General features: G+C 40.1%; 1 protein-coding gene across 2 annotated transcripts; it reads right to left on the bottom strand.

The window, feature by feature from the left end:
• Positions 1-4,597: 4,597 nt before the first annotated feature.
• znf281b (zinc finger protein 281b) lies at positions 4,598-15,152 on the bottom strand. 2 transcript variants are annotated; one of them, XM_053639010.1, is made up of 7 exons: positions 14,736-15,152; positions 12,057-12,479; positions 11,725-11,841; positions 11,465-11,588; positions 11,260-11,343; positions 10,169-10,287; positions 4,598-10,028 (listed from the first exon to the last, which is right to left on the bottom strand). In XM_053639010.1, the coding sequence occupies exons 1-7, from the start codon at positions 15,000-15,002 to the stop codon at positions 8,397-8,399; spliced, it is 2,766 nt and encodes a 921-aa protein (XP_053494985.1). In that variant the 5' UTR covers positions 15,003-15,152; the 3' UTR covers positions 4,598-8,396. The 2 variants fall into 2 exon arrangements, with proteins under 2 accessions (XP_053494985.1, XP_053494986.1); XM_053639011.1 differs by having other exon boundaries at positions 11,725-11,838.
• Positions 15,153-17,786: the final 2,634 nt, after the last annotated feature.

Below are 17,786 nucleotides of genomic sequence, written 5' to 3'. Positions count from 1 at the left end.
CCAAATATTTTAAAACTCACTAAAGAAAAGCATTATGTCTTATTTGTGACTTTTAACCTCCAATTTTGTTTTATGGTGTTCTGTACAGCACTTTGGATCAGCTACTGTTGTCTTTAAACGTGCTTCATAAATCAAATTTGACTTGACTTTTAAGTTGTGGTAAACATAAAAATTATTTGCTTTCACAGTAAAATCTACTTTTTAAATGCACTTTTAAAATGAGAGTACTACAGTGTAATCTAGTGAAATATCATTAACTGCTGATTCTATTGCATTGCCATTTAGGTCTTGTAACTCAACAGTGAATCGAATGGAACATGCATGTAAATGTTCAAACATGTGTTGACCCATTTCAGGCAATGCTATTTTTTTATATATATATTTTTTTGCTCATAGTGACTGTATTTTGCTTGTCAGTGACTATCAAAAGCATTCAATTAACAAATACACAAAATGTAAGTAAATAGCATCCATACTAATGACATGAGGACATTATGAATTTCAGGCTATACATTTTGGCTTATAATTTAACAGAATGTGTTTTCATGCCATCTCCCTTTCTTTTGAAAAAAAATTAACTATGCAGTAGTCTTCGTGACAACATAGTTGAGCAGACACAGTTTATGATTGACTTAGAAACCTTTTTTATTATTATTTTATTTTATGTTTCTTTTCATGTAAAACATTATCTCCAAAGACTGGAGTACTGCTTTTTTACCCTAGGATTTCACATCTTTTCTAAAGGACCTTCTGAGCTGAATTTGGTTTATCATTAACATCTTTTTACAAGAGATAACCTGAAAACAGTCAGGTGAGGAAGAGATCACTGTGTATATGAGGTATAAAACACGTCACATATTGGAACATACCATTTTGCATTTATGTAACACCGTGACACCAAGGCTGACTTTCAGTTCAGGAGAAATGATTTTGGTGTTATTTTTGATGATCAAATCAGCCTCTGTTTAGTTTATTTCTCAATGATTTCTTCTAGAAAAAAAAACAGACAGCTAAATTACAAAATCATATTAACCTGGCATTCACTGTACGTTTAAAAGCTCATAAAATAATCAGTTGTAAAAAACAAATTATTCCTGCACTGTCTCCACTAATAAGATTTCAAAAAGACACCACAACCTGTCTATAGGGAAATTGTAATCTCTATAGGGAAATGAGAAGCTCTATAGGGAATTAGAAACTGCTGCATTTACTGTTATTGAAAGTGAATTATCGCACATGGCTCATGGCACAGGAGGACATAAGGGCATAAGGACACAAGGAAGTATCAGCAGGAGTGGCGTCTTAATCACACAAACTGATGGTGGAATTGTCTGCTACCATGGAGCTAGGTCCAAAGTTTCTCAGATTGGCGAAGCCCTCGCATACGTGGTATATGAGCTTTACTGACCAGGAACAATTTATGATCACACTCAATCTTTGTCCTGATTATATGGCAGTATATTTTGGTACACCATGTAAACAGCTCTCAGCATTAAGATGATGTCTCAAAGCTTTGGACTGAGATCATGGGTTAACAAAATGATTTTATAATTTATAAAATAAGCTCATATTCTGATTTTCCATGTAGGTCGTAATAACATATGTACATGGATACCAGATATAGCCTATTATCTAAGTGAATACTCTTGACTGGTCTGAACTGGGATGTTTTTAACAATCATGACATGTCACACAGCCACTCCTTTACTTTACTGTAAGCAAGGTCATAAAGAATCAATAGCTCACATCACACAAACCATAATGAATATTTGTCATGGAAAAAGACGTCACAGGAAATGCTTTACAAAAAAAAAAGTCAACTTTGGCACTATATAATCTACGCTGTAAAATAAACCCAGGAAAATGAGACTTTGACCCACAGGAGAAGCAATTAAATCTGCCCCAACTGAATCTGTGACTCAGGCTATTTTATATAGATCACTAAATACAAAACATGATCTTAGTATTATAATAAAGTTCCATCTGAGTGAACAGCTGTTTTGAGATATGGGACATCAGACGTTTGATTAAATCCTGAAATTTATATTGATAGATCAATAATTCAATTCAATTCACTTCAATTTTATTTGTATAGCGCTTTTAACAATGGACATCGTCTCAAAGCAGCTTTACAGAAACATATAAACACAGGATACATATTTTAAATGTGTGAATTTATCCCTAACGAGCAAGCCGGTGGCGACGGTGGTGAGGAAAAACTGATTATATGAGGAAGAAAATAAATAAATAAATAAACAAACAAACAAATAAATAAATAATAAGATTGATACTTTACAGGTACTTCAATTTACCATTATGGAAATTCTGAGACATTTAGAAAGTGGATTTTTGAGCAGTGGCTATTAGAAACTTAATATTCTGTAAGCTCAATTACTGTTTGGTTTTATACGGATCTATCTTTAAATCTCATTAAACAACTAGTAAACGGTGTAAGTAAGTAGAGACAGATGTTTTGAATCTATTAAGACCACATTATAATCATATATGCCTTTGAATAAGTTATTTATTTCTCAATGTATACTCTATGACCTAAAACGATCAGCCATAACATCAAAACCTCCTGCCTAATATTGTGTAGGTCCCCTTGTGCCAACAAAACAGCTCTGACCCGTTGAGATATGGACTCAACAAGACCTCTGAAGGTGCGCTGTGGTATCTGGCACCAAGATGTTTGCAGCAGATCCTTTAAGTCCTGTAAATTGCGAGGTGGGGTCTCCATGGATCAGACTTTTTTGTTCAGCACATCCCACAGATGCTCAATCAGATTGAGATCTGGGGAATTTGGAGGCCACGTCAACACCTTGAACCCTTTCTCATGTCCCTCAAACCGTTCCTGAACATTATTTGCAGTGTGGCAGGGCGCATTATCCTTCTGAAAGTGACCACTGTCTTCTGGAAATACTGTTGCCATGAAGGGGTGTATAGTATTTGGTCTCCAACAATATTTAGATAGGTGGTGTGTGTCAGAGTAACAATCACATGAATGCCTGGACCCAAGGTTTCCCAGCAGAACATAGCCCAAAGCATCACACTTCCTCCACCAGCTTGCCTTCTTCCCATAGTGCGTCCTGGTGCCATCACTTTCCCAGGAAAGTGAAGCAAACACACCAGGCCATCTACATGAAATAAAAGAAAATGTAAGTCATCAGATCAGGCCACCTTCTTCCATCGCTCCAAGGTCCAGTTCTGATGCTCATGTGCCCACTGTAGGTGCTTTCAGTGCCGGACAGGGGTCAGCATGGGCACTCAGACCTGCACAGCCCCATACACAGTAAGCTGAGATGCACTGTGTGTTCTGACACCTTTCTCTATCATAACCAGCATTAACCTTTTTAGCAATTTGTGCTGCAGTAGCTCTTCTGTGGGATCGGACCAGACGGGCTAGCCGTCACTCCACACATGCATCGGTGAGCCTGTGCACCCATGACCCTATCACCGGTTCACGGACTATCCTTCCATACACTACTTTTGGTAGCTACTAACCACTGCATGCCGGGGAACACCCCACAAGACCTGCCATTTTGGAAATGCTCTGACTCAGTCATCTCACAATCTGGCCCATATCAAAGTCACTCAGATTCTTACGCTTGCCCATTTTTCCTGCTTCCAACACATCAACTTTAAGAACTAACTGATCACTTAATGCCTAATACATCCCACCCTTTGACAGATGCCACTGTAAGGAGATAATCAATGTTATTCACATCACCGGGTTTAATGTTATGGCTGATCGGTGTAAAATACAAGACATTTCAAGTTTTTGCTAAACAGGAGATTTTCAGTTATAAAACATTTAAGAATATTATCACAACAGCATATAACAAATTTCTTTGTAACACAAACAAATCTGAATCCGCCAGCTGAGCTTCAGTTGCTGGTTACACTGGAATATGCAGATTATTAAGCACATAGCTATCTAATGTCTGCAATATTTAATGATAATACTATCTAATGTTAGTCACAATATTTTTTCTGCTGGATGTTCTGTTCATCCTGGATGACGATTGGCTGGCAGATAGAACATAATATAAAAATACCAAAAACTCTCAAACTAAAGAACACCAAAAGAGAATAAAGTATCTCCAGGTGATGATGCTTATATTTGACCAAAATGCCAAACAGAACTTTAATAATACTGAGGTCATGAAATGCAGCTTATTTACTCTACTATTCCACACAGATTTTCTGCTTAATTTGTGAAATTTACTGGATGGAACACACACACACACACACACACACACACACACATATTCCACTTCTCTGTGCATTATCACTGCTGTTTAAACTACAATCACTTCCTGGACTTCCTGGTTAATAGCCAAAGAAGGAACTTGGACCAGTTTTGCTTTGACTACTACCACATTTGTTAATGAATCATTAAAACAACAACAACAACAAAAAAAGCAGCCAATACTTTACATAAGCTTTGCTTTTGTTTCAACTACAAAATTGCTGCTTTAATAAATCTGTTACAGGTTGAAATTTTCACAATAGGACAACAAAAAGAAAAAGGTACTTTTGCACAGTATTAGTCAACTATTTAAAACTGCACATGCAAGTGGTGACAAAGAGAAAAGAAAAAGATTGCACACATCTGTATGTGTAACAAAAAACATAAAGAAAAAAATCTATTTTTCTTTCTCAGAAATATATGCAGTATTTCAGACCAGCTTTTTCCTTAAAATGTCCAACATGGTCAGTATTCAGTATTCAGGGCTGCAAGGAAAGCTGGCACACTGAGCCCCAAAAAAATGAATTCATTTTTTTAATGACATGAAACTTTTTGGTGCTGCTTAGGCAAAAATTGACAGCCGCTTCTTTCAGTCATGGTCAGTAAAGCCATGTTCTTCTGTGCGTTTGATAGCTGTTGTGTCGTGTATGATGAAGTTATGAACATGCTAGGAGCGGCAGGAGAGGAAGCAATGTAACGTATTGCACAGCTAAAGGATTTGTAGTGTAGTCACGTCCCCTGCTCAGAGAAACTGAGGTCGCTGTGGTGTGATTAAGGGGAAGAGCGAACTGTTCGATCATACACCAGTATAATTTACGCAAAATCACACAAACTGCAATATTCAGAGGAGCTTACAATTTTTCAAAATTACCACAGGTTTGGGCAAAGACACGTCATGTGACATCACCAAATGCATTTGGAAAAGTCAATTCACGTGTGTACAGCTAAAAGGTCTCATTTACCAACAAACATCACGGCAAGGGGCCGTGCATATTTTGAAAAAAGCCGCAGCTAAATCAAGCATTTTCGGCCGCAAGAATCACAATGAGAAAAACTCTGCGAAATCCTGTACGGACTGCTACACTGTGACTAAACCTTAACAACCATCATAATATAAAAAAACTTCTCATTTTCAGCCAATGAAGTAAACCTGAGGAATGAAGGGAGTTTAACACTCACATTCAACACGCACAGTTACACTGACAAGCTTTCATAACAAAAGGTTTTATTGGCTTATCTAATCATATATAAAGTCATCTGACATGTTCAGCCCTGTAGAGTCACAAAAAACAAAAGCTTGAAGATGAGGACACATCTGCTACAAAAAATATTTTGGTGCGATCATGATCAGAAAAAAAAACAAAACAAAAAAACTTCATATCATGCATCAGACAACAAAATCAAACGGGAAAGAAAACACATTTTTTTTTTAGTGTTTTGTACATTACTGTAAACAAGAGATCATATCAAAACACATTATGGCAAGTAACAAAAACAAGGGGGGAAAAAAAACATTGAACAAATTCAGAAACTCCTAAGGGGAAGAGATCTACAAGGAAACACTGCTTGGCAAAATTGCTTAACAGACCAAAAAAAAAAAAAACCATATTCCAACAGACCAACATGAATGATAATCGTAAACACAGGTGGCATTATATGGTTCTACAATATGGCTGATGTACACTACAATATTACCACTATATAGGCTACATGAAACACGTCCCTGGTTTTGTCGTGTATACAGTGATATGAGGTATATTAAGGTCAATTGTGTTCTTTTTGCCACTATTATTTTTTTTTTTAACTTTTTTTCCTCTTTTAAAGAATGGGACAGGTTTGGAGTGCAGCATTTAGGTTTTGAGCCCCGACACTAGTGCAGAATCAGCAGTTCTCTGTGAAGGGACTTGAGGCCAATGGCTGGGTCCCGTTCATGCTGGGTAGGAGCAGGAGACATGGAAGGAAGACACAGGAGTCTACCTGCTTCATTCACGGGCACAGCAAAGATTGTATTTGTGTGTGTATGTGTGTATGTGTGTGTGTGTGTGTGTGTGTGTGTGTGTGTGTGTGAGGAGGGGGGAAATGGTAATCAGATTCACAAGTCTCCTCAGGCTGAGTGATTCCTGATTTCATGGCTAAAAAAACAAAAAACAAACAAACATTTAAACAGGTTCAGGTCCAAAAATTCAGATTTGCATGAGTTTAAAAGTCCACAACTTGGATGGTTCTCCAAGCAAAGACCTTGAAAGGGAAGTTTGCATTTTTGTCCATTAGGCATCAATTTTGTAATTTGAGAGGTAGAATTCCAAATGCAGCTTTTCACGCAAAAAAATCAACTTAATACTTAAATACACTTTGAATACAAAGAGGCCCTGTACTTACACCCAAGGCTCCACAGCACAAAATTGGTATGGCATCCATGTCGATAGCATTACGAGAACAAATCATGCTAATACCCCTCCCATCCCGCTATATATTAAAAACAAAATGCCCATAGCAATAAACACCCATATCCATTACAAAAAAAAAAACCCAAAAAAACAATTAAAATCACAGCTTTCCTCTGAACAAAAGCATGTATGTATTTGTCATCCAACAGTTTTTGTCTTCAGTGGTAAAAGTGCTAATATGATTCCTTGAGAAATAAAAAGGATGAGAGCCGACACATTTAACAACAGGGTATGATTTAGGGCTGATTTATACTTCTGGAAAGCACCAAGGCAATGAGAAATAGTTCATGGGTAAGCATAGCTCAAGGGGGAACCGACAGAAACGTTACGTCTCATGACCATCTGTTGTGCACGACACTGATTGGCTGAGCAGGAAAGCGTGTACAGTAATGTCAGGGTTTTAAACTCAAACCAGAACTAGTGCACAAGCAAAACGGCACAGATTTAGGATCGACTTGTAGAAGAGACACATTAGAAGGTCTTTGTTTTACAAAATTATGGACAATGAATTACAGGACAGAGTGAGAGTGAGAGAGAGAGAGAGAGAGAGAGAGAGAGAGACAGAGAGAGAGAGAGAGAGAGAGAGAGGGCAAAAACCTGGGACAGAGTTTTTATTGAATTAATAAACCAAAGGCAATGCAAGATCGATTTCAGCAGAATACTGCCATTCATGATCAAGTACAATGTAAAAACTAAACTCTTCTTAACCACACTTTCCTACTTCTATCCATCGACTCTTCTACAGTGAAGCGCGAGACTCTCCTCTTTGACTGGAGTTCAGAACGTTCTTGGTTTGCTATATGCGACACTGCCCTCTGCTGTAGTAGCAAATGTTTTTTACCCGTTCACAGGTTCGCAGACGCAGAAGTATAAATCAGCCTGTGTATGACAAACCTTGAGGCCACATTTCAGTAGCAGTAAAGACGCTACTTAAAAAGACATTACATGCACGCAAACAGATTTCCACGAGCATTCGCATGGGACTGAGCGTGTGCGTTTAGGTTCGCAACCGTGTCTTACGTCTGTCCTTTAGTGATTAAAGTATGCAGTGTTTTCACATTGACAAAGTACCATAATATCTGCATATGTACAAGTAGTGGAAAGATTCACCAGTGTGATCAGCTGAACAGGTAGACTGAGTGTGGATTTGATTTTTTTTTTCCTCAAGGAATTTCAGAAAACAAGATTCACTGTAGTTTTAAACTATACTTGTTAAAAACAAAATCAGTGCTAGTTGCACCTAATTATTAAAAAAAAATGTTTTTCCTGAGTAATACTTTCAATTATTGTAACAGACAATAGGCCGACATTTTCTGCCACTGAATACTGGGCCACACCCTGACAATAGTTATTACTATAGATCATCTTCATCTATTTTACAATTCTATCCTGATTGCTAAAAACACAGGGTTCATGAAAAGTCAAGCCAGTCATTACCTACCCTCTAAATCACAGAAATGACTACACTAATAAAAATGAGGAACTAAAATACATATTAAAAAAAGAAGAATATCAAAAAATTGCATTTGAGGTCAGGTAGACCTTCCCTGGTAGAGTATTAACAATTAATGGCAGTGTAATAATTAATATTTTATCTTGCTTTTTTTTTTTTTTTTTTTAAATGAGGGAATTGGGCTCGAGGGCACTGGGGAAAGTCCTTGTCCCAAACTGCAGGGTTAGGTTGGCTACCAAAACCTTTACCTGTAGCTTTGGCTCGTGGGGGTTTTGGTTCCTGAGCTAGCTGGCTCATTTACTTCAGCTAACAGACTGGTATACCCTGAGAATTCCGACACGGGAGTTCGCGATATTCGGGGGTCAACCTCGACGACGACGATCTGGGGGTCAGCGCTGTACGCCAGCGGGGTCCGGCGCTCGGATTTGAACTGGGAGCCGAATGCCTGAGCGAAGTTCTCGATCTGAAACGTGGGCCGCATGTCCACCTCCTTGGATGGTTCCAGGGCCGTCAGATCAGGAGGGGAATTTAGGGAGTAGACAGAGGTGGTGCCACGGCTGGTGCTGTTCGCACTGGTGGCACTGCCATTCTTCACCTGCTGCTCCTTCTGCCTGTTGCCATTAGCAAGCTCCTGGTTGTCCAACTGCTCAGTGAGCTCTTGAGATGGCGTGAGCTGCTGGTGGGCTGAGGGCTCGAGGGCACTCAGGTGAAAGGCCTGCTGGGAGGAAGGTGAGGCATGGGAGGGAGAGTGGGAGCCCACCAGCATGCTGAAGTGGGACTTTGGGAGCACAGAAGCGGATGAGGGACCATGGGGGGAGGAGACAGAATGGCCGAAGGTACACTCCAGAGGAGACGCAGCGTACATGTGCTTCTCCGGGAAGAATGTAAAGACACCACTCCCGCCGTGGCTCGTCCTCTCCAGTGTCTGCAGCAAGAACTTGGAATACTCGTTCATGACGCCACTCTTGTCAGCCGAGCCATTCGAGGAGCTTTCATCTGCTCCTAGCTCAGGCGTCGCTGAAGCTGCATGCAGCTCAACGTGGTGCGGATCCGAGAGGTCAAAAGTCACATCGCTTTTATGGGAGTAGTGATCCAGCAGACTCTGCAGTACCTCGTCTGGGATGCCGGACTTGTCGTGCTTGTTATCAACACTGACCAGAGGTGACGTGTCCAGTAACGCAAGTGTGGGTTCACCAATGCCGCCCTGGATAACCGTCTGCTGAGGAGGAAGGTGGACCGAGCCGTAGTCACCGCCGCCGCCGCTGCTGTTCACCGCATGCAAGTATCTCCTTTTCTTCAGAAACTGCATGGCATCGTCGTAGTTGCTGCTTGTGCCACCTTGCTTTGACTCTGAGGAACTCTGCAGGAGACCTAGACCGTCCATACCTCCAGGTCCAGGCAGATCCATTGGACTGGATTTAGGAGCTAACAATTTCTGTTCGTGGAGAGCTGAGCTTGAGCCGGCCTCGCCCATTGAGAGCAGGCTCTTGTCCCCACCCTTGCGTCCTCCTTTCTTAAAGGCAAGCTTGGGATTGCGAACGTGCTGGTTTGCCATGCTGGTGTCTGCCATGTTCCCCACCCCTGAAGAGGATGCCCCAGAGCCAGCGGCCATGTCTATGGCGTAGTCTTGCATGCCGACCATATGGCCTGCCCCTGAACCTACAGTCTTTTTCCTCCGCCGCTCTCCACCCTCCCCACTGTTCTTTGACTTGCCTCTCTTGCGTGGTGGCGCACTGGCATTTCCCTGAGTGTGTAGGTAGCTGCCTTGTCCCAGGTCTTCATCTCCAAGGTCTAGCATCCCTGGGTCCAGACCCTTCTTTATGGCTTCTCCACAGGTTCTCTTGTGCTTCAGTAAACGATCAGTACGAGAGAAATACTGCAGAGGGGTAAGGAAAGTGGAGTGAGTTTAAGATTGCTCCATGAAATGAATGTCAACTTAAACATCTAGAGACAATTGTTCTCGCATAAAATAATCATTATAAGCATTGACAGATGCATTAGTAAGCTCATTGTTACCTGTTGGCAAGTATCACATTTATATGGCTTTTCTCCACTGTGTGTCCTCTTGTGTCGCTCCATATGGTATTTCTGAATGAAGCGCATGTTACACTGGTCACAGCTGAATGGCTTTTCCCCTGTTAAAAAAGAAATACAGTTGCGTACATACCTCGTTAGCAGATTTGTACCTTTTTGTCATTTCGACAGTTTGAATATTTGACAGGAAAAAAAATTAATGAATGAACACTTGAATTCCCAGGATAAGGCATGACTAATCTCACAACAACTTCATACCACATATCGAATCGGCATACTCAGGTTACAATCAGACATCATCTAACTATGGTAAAATACATCATTTCTTCATTTCTGCTTGGTGTGTATGTACTTGGGAGGCAATGGTTCTTGTGTTTTCTTCAGTTTTGTCAGTAACTCTAAAAGTCTAATCTAGCTAGCAGCGCTAGTTTGATCCAGAACAAGGGACTCCAGCACTCCTCCATATGAAAACAGTACCATCTGTTTAAACTGTAAAGACCAACTTACAACCTTAATATTTTGTAAAGCTTCTTCTTTTTAAAAAAACAAAACAAAAACACACACGCAAGACGTAACAAATTTGCTTCCATTTCAAACAGACTCTGGAGATGCGCTGCTTGATTTACGTACTCGTTTTCTTTTGTGTGTGAACTCCGGAGATCCCACACCTCCACTTTCTAAACACCGAACAATGTCATGGCTGCAGTCTATAGTGGCTTAGCACAGCAATGACACTTGAATAAACAGAATAATATGCAAATACTTTTAATTTGCTTTAAAAAAAAAAAAAAAGAAGAAGAAGCACCGCTAGTGCATACACAGCGTGTAGAATATCAAGGGGCTTGTACCACAGTTCCTGCATAAAGTGTGCAATGAATCCCGCTATATATGGAATGATTTACAATTTGCTACTTTTAAAGATATAAACTGCATCCTATGAAGCTGTAAGAATAAACATTCCTAAATATAAACCTTTTGTCAGGATAAAGAATCTTAAAATCTCCCCCCCCCCCCCCAAAAAAATAATAAATCGGGGGGGGGGGGGGGGGGGTTAGTGCCAGTATGGGACTCACCACTATGGATCTTTTCGTGCCGCTGCAGCAGGTACTTCTGGATGAAGCTCATGTTACACTGACTGCACCTAAAAGGCCTCTCACCTGTGCAATCAGAAACATGGGTTGAAACGTCAACGTTAATGAATCGTCCCATTAAACATTCTAGCAAGACCACGTCTTTGGGAGTTGCATCTGCACTGGGCTGGCAGTGAAAGACTCTCACCTGTGTGGATGAGCACATGTCTGCGCAGGTGGTAGGAGCTGCGGAAGGCGGCGTTGCAGTGTTCACATATATGTGGTTTGGAGCTGGGAGAAAGGGGTCCTCCCTCCCCATCCAGCATCAGTGACTGAGCAAAAGAGACAAGAGGAAACTAGTCCATTAGTGTCAATCATCATATTTTCTTTCCACATTTCTTCGAGGCTAAATATACAAAAAGGCTTCTGTAAATGGGAGAGTGAAAGAAAAAGTTAAAGAATGAGCACCTTTGTGGAATCCCCTCGCTTCCTTCTGCCCCTGCCCTCTGTTCCCTCCCCATTTGCCCGCCGTCCTTTTCTGTGTGTGGAATCTTTTGGGTCTTTCCCTAATCTTGCAGGAAGCTGCTGTCAAAACAAGAATAATACAACTGAGGTTGATGGAACATGAAGAGACAAGTCGAATGTAGACACAATAAGAACTTGTACAAGACTTTGAGAATGCTAGGTATGTCTAGAGCTAAATTAACCATGCAGAAGTATTTAATCCACACATACACACAAACACACGCAATCACACACGCAAAAATACAATTCCTCATCCTCTGCTTTTCGGAGCTTACACTGCTAATGTTGACATCATGCAGAAGCATGTTCTGGTGGCTTCCAAGTGAAATGTCCAGCATGTCTGAACTCTTTCCTCCACCTGTTCCCGGGCCTGTTCCATACAGCGGGATGCGGTAGTCAAGCTCATTGAACTTCTCCTGCTTTATGCCCATGCTGTGCAGAAAACCGCCGCCATGCTCCGGAGAATCCCTCTCCTTCTTCAGGACCATCTCCTGAGGCAAATCGGTCACGACCGGCTGCGAGGCGAGCCGCGTAAAGCTGGTGACTGGAGGTAAATGGCTGAACATGAGCATGCTGGGGGCAAAGTTGGGGTCCATGTTGCCGTTGCGCAGAAACTCGTTGCCTAGCTTGTCCTGGATAATACTCATGGCTGGATCCTCGAGAGGGCAACGGTCATTCAGCTCAAAAGATGAGATACACTGCAAAGATATAAACAAATCATGTAATTTGTCCAGGACAAACACGCAAACTATTTTACATGCACAAAAGCACGATATTACTGTTGGAAACTGCTGCACAGCCCAGAAAATGACTTGTACAGGCTGATCAGTAAAGTAAACAACACCATAACCAGCTCAGACACAATACTCCTTTCTATCTATTATCTGTACCGCTTTTCCTACACAGGGTTGCAGGGGGCCTGAGGCCTATCCCAGGGGACTTGGGGCACAGTGCGGGGGACACCCTGGACGGGGTGCCAAGCCATCACAGAGCACAAATCACACATACACACATTCACACTCTACAGACAATTTGCAAATGCCAATCAGCCTACAGTGCATGTCTTTGGATTGGGGAGAAAACCAGAGTACCCAGAGGAAACCCCGGAAACACGTGGAGAACATAAAAACTCCACGCATGCAGGGCGGAGGCGGGAATCGAACCCTGGAGGTGAGAGGCAAACGTGCCAACCACTAAGCCACCATTCCCCCTGCTCCTTTCTAACTGTTATTTTTAATCAGATGCACCTAATATTTGATATTCATGACTCATAGGAAGTCTCGAGGAGATCCCGAAGCGCTCGTTTAGGAGGTAACGGTTTCTGCTCATGGAGTGCAGAACTTTAGGTCGGTTTCAATATATGGGTTTTACCGCTATGCAAAATTACTATTGTTGATGGAAATTTGAAACTGTCTGCATTTGACTTTCACACCAAAACGCTTTAAAACTAAAGATGCTGAAGATGAAATATTAAGAGAGAGGGATATTTTATTCTATTATGACTTGTTTTTTTAAAAAATACTCTTATCTATATTGATGCTTTGGCCATATTGTATGTAAACAATCACGCCAATAAATTACTTTGAAATGAATTGAGACAAGAGAAAGAGAACTCAACTTCACCTCACCAAATAAAAATGGCCTAGTAAATCTCTGAAAGATGAACGGATAATGCGGCTGTCTTCAAACCTTAATTCAACTTTCATTTTATTACGTGAAATGATTTATAGTTTTTTCCCCCCAACATGTCAGATAAATTCTGATTCGGCGAGATTTTGATTTCGCCACACAGCATCTATTGTGGTGAGGGTAACGTTAGCTAGCACACGACAGCAAGCAGCTAACGAAGCTAATGTCGAGTGAGCTAGCCAGCTATCAAAGCTAATGTCCTTTACATCAATAATGAATAACGCACAGAGATCCCAGCCGCTCTGCTGCTTCTCTAATCCAGCATAATAAAGAGGACGCGGTTTGAGCCAGAACTCTTGAACAGGGTTAGCCTATCTGTATTTAGAAAGATTTTCCCGAAGCTTATCTGATAAAGACATTTAATCCACCTCTCATGCTAGTCAACAAATCAAATCTCCGCCTAGATAACCAGCTAGCTAAATGACTAGCCGTGTAGCTAGCAAACATTTGCTAGCAGTGTAACCACCACTAGAGCAACCAGGCAGTGTTGTAATGAAATTATACATGTATAAACTTTGTTTTTACAGTTTAATTCTATATAAATGAAGACAAATAAATAGCTAGACGTTAGGCGTTTCCACTACCCTGGCTAGTTCGTGTTCAAATAAACACAGAGGCATTTATCGCCATCAAGTCAGCGTTAGCTATGGAACAAAAAACCCCTTCCAGTGATGGTCAACACACCGCTAGCACGCAGCGCGCTACAGAGCCACTTGACTAGCTGGAGAAATAACACCAAGTGCTACCGGACTAGCAAATATAAACACATCATATTACCATATAGTATGATATTTAATCAGTTCGTCTGAAATTAAAAATATATTTTTTTTATTTAAAAAAAAAAACCTTTGTGCCTAAACAAATAACCGTGGCTTTTCTTTAGCTATACATAGCTAATTATAACGTGTGGTGTTGGAACAACTGCAGCCACAATTATATAATATTTCCTAATTTACATTGTTGAATAAAAAAGGATGAGTTAGAAGATTTGAATACAGGCCAAACAGAAATGGCTACGTTTATCTTTTCATTTTAGACAAAAATAATAATAGACAGGGTTTAAAAAAAAAAAGGTAATAAAGTGTTAGCATCAGAGCTCGGTGTTAAATGGCCCATGGTGGCACTGCACACAGAAACAATGATGCTCGCCAACAACCAACGCATCACTCCGTCTGCACTCCGGCTTTTCACGCTGCTACCGCGCAGATTTCGAAATCCTTTTGCGATAGCGCTCAGGAGAAATCTGTAGAATCAATAACACTCACCCGGGCATGTCCACGTCCGACTTTTAACGTTTGAATGAACCCCAAACACGCAGTTCTTTTAGCGTTTACTGCCAAAACATTGTTCTCCTGCAGCTGTTGCCCTCTTCCATCTTGTGTCGGCGCGGGGGATTCTGGGTAAAGCGGACGGGTCGGGAGAGGAGACAGACAAGTCCCAGTGCGGGACAGTGCTGTCTCACTTCCTGCAACACATTTGAATGTTTGTTTGTTTGTTTGTTTTGTAATAAACTGTGCGTTTATTCGGTTCATTTGCGTCTTAAAATACGTTATAAGCTATTACAACACATTTATAAAGCTCATACGACATATTAGGCGTACTTCCCTGCTGAGAAAAAAAAAAATACCTTCATAAAATTTGTAGTGGTTATAATGGGAATTGTAATGGTCCCTGTGGGTGTCTACTGGTAATTTGTTGCCTTCTATTTGTGGCATGTTATGTCTAGTGGGTACCATTTAGAACCAATAGTGGTATTACAACAGTACAATGGTAATGGTTTTAGTGGTTAGCTGATGGTTTGTTATGGTGTTTGTAGTGTAAACCATTAGAATTTCTGTGATGGTTTCTATTGTTTGTTATTTTGTTTTTTCAGCAGTTTTTAATAATACAACACACTTACTAACAACTCAAGTTTGCACTTATTGGTAGGGCTCAAGGACATCAAATGCTTTCTACATTTAATAAAAACCAAGCAATTTTTAATTAATTGTTGTTTGTTGTATACAAGATTTCCCTTGTATATTATCATATACAGTAGCCGATTATCATGTAAAAATTATATTGTATAAAATGGTATTCAACTAAAATTTGTGATGGTCCAGCTACATTAAAGTCCTGGCTTACAGTTCCGGATAAGTGACTAACATGACTAAATGGTGACATTAAACAATGTTTAATGTTTGACCATTAAGGATTAGTTTATGGGTATGAACTTTAACAAGGACTTTAACAGGAAATATGGCAAGCACATCACTCAAGACACTTATTAACTTACTAACAAATTGAAAAAGACTGGAAGTACTGCGGACTAACGGAGAAGTGGACGTCCACAAACATCCACCAATGAAGACACAACTGACGTGGTGCTGGCAAACATAGTCCCCTGTGTATGGAGACTTTTGGGACACTCTGTATATGTTTTGTTTCATAGTGGCACTTTACATTACCATTTATCAAGCATCAAGCACTCTGGACAGATGAGATGTTTTGACTTTAATGCAAGGAGTATACAAATACTTCTTTGTCCATTTGTCTTTTGTCTGTTGTCAAGTCTTTATTAATAATAAAATAATTTTTTAAAAACTTATAGTATGAAATGTATAGCCTTGTGACTATTTTCTGATCTGATGATCTGCCTTCACAAAAACTGCACATAAATGCATGTGATTGTGTAAGCTGCAACAGAGGATCTGTTTATCAGACAAATATCATTTCTGCTGCAGTATTCTTTTCACGTATACACAGTTTGATCCACTAAAATACTTTGCTGTGTCTTTATCCGGTCTGCAAGTTGAAGACACCTGCTCTACATCCTAATAACCTCACCTCACTCTATATCACTCTAGATACAGTATAGTACCAATATATTTAGCCTGGCCTGGCAACTATCTGCTGTTGTATGTTCATAAACTGTCCTAAACGACATAGACAAATGCATGAAATCTGTGCACTTAGATGCACTAGTCAAGTGTTCTGCATTAGTACCAGGCATTCCTCTATGAGCATGGGATCTACTGCCTAAAGAGCACACAGACATGATGATCATAACAGAGCTGTTTGAAGGTTGATTCCCCCCCCCCCCCCCATCCATTCGCTCTACTGTGAACTGCTCTACTGAACTTCTTTCAACTTCTTTCTATCATTTAATTTTTTTGTATGAAGGTAACATTAAATTAAAATCAGATCTATTTCATGATTTCTATATTAAGCAGCCTGAATAACATTCAGCAGACCAAATCAAGCTTTTCTTTGAGTGTCATTTCCCTATACTTCCATCTAGTCAATGAAAAAAGATCAAATTTGCTTTAGTAATAGCCTGCTTCACTGACCTAATATCACACACTGATTTTTAAAATTTATATATACTTGAACACATTATTAGTATTATATTTGGTTGTATATGAATATTATATTTAGCACATTTCTTTAACAATATGGCATGTTCATATTCACTTGCCATGCCTGTCCATATTCATGTTACTGTATTCACAAGTATAGTACATTGTTTAAACAGTAGATGGCAACATACGATCTAGTAATATCCGCTGGTTTGTACACAGACAAGTTCTTGTTCTTTGGTTTTCTCAGTGTATAGGCATAGCTGGAAGATTTTAGAGCCTATCTCAGCAACATTGGATGCAATATGGAAGACTTTACCCTGGATAGGACTACAGTCCATCACAGCCTTGCTGAAGAAAAAAAAAACACACAATAGAAACCATCACAGAAATTCTAATGGGTTCCACTACAAATACCATTACAAACCATCATCAGTTAACCATTAAAACCATTTCCAAATGGTTTCCATTATGTAGTAGGACATATTAAGGACGTAGATCATAGACATAACGTGCACCAATAGAAGGCAACAAATTACCAGTAGAAACCCACAGGGACCATTACAGTTTCCATCAATACCTATACACTTCCCATAATAACCATTAAAAGCATTACAAATTCTATGAGGGTTTCTAATTTTTTTTTTCAGCATGCACTCACATATTTACACCCAACGACAATTTAGTCTAGTTACATGTTTCCGGTCAGTAGGAAGAAGAGAACCTACTGTAAACTCTCATGAACATGGGGAGAACTCCACATAGACAGTAACCTGACATCAGTATTGAACCAGATACACTTTGGTAACAATAAATGGCCTATAGCTAGGTTATATGGCCTATGTAGCTAATCAACCTGAAGAAAAATTATTTGTATGTATAGCCTATGTTTTGTTGCGCTCCATTTTCCTCCCCCAGTCCAAAGACATGCCTTGTAGGCTGATTGGCATTTCCAAATTGTTCGTAGTGTGCGAGTGG

The sequence above is a fragment of the Ictalurus furcatus genome, chromosome 13 (assembly GCF_023375685.1).
Source record: "Ictalurus furcatus strain D&B chromosome 13, Billie_1.0, whole genome shotgun sequence".
Lineage (NCBI taxonomy): Eukaryota > Metazoa > Chordata > Actinopteri > Siluriformes > Ictaluridae > Ictalurus > Ictalurus furcatus.
The sequence above is the reverse complement of the archived record's forward strand: the minus strand, read 5'-3'. Positions and strand labels throughout refer to the sequence as shown.

What these genes read in the sequence shown, in the direction of transcription:
- znf281b (XM_053639010.1), bottom strand. Translation starts at nt 15,002, where the DNA reads ATGAACCGAATAAACGCACAGTTTATTACAAAACAAACAAACAAACAA. An exon ending in TCGGACGTGGACATGCCCGG is followed by an intron (nt 12,480 to 14,735) that starts GTGAGTGTTATT and finishes ATATCTTTGCAG; the next exon opens with TGTATCTCATCTTTTGAGCT. An exon ending in ACATGTGCTCATCCACACAG is followed by an intron (nt 11,344 to 11,464) that starts GTGAGAGTCTTT and finishes CTGATTGCACAG; the next exon opens with GTGAGAGGCCTTTTAGGTGC.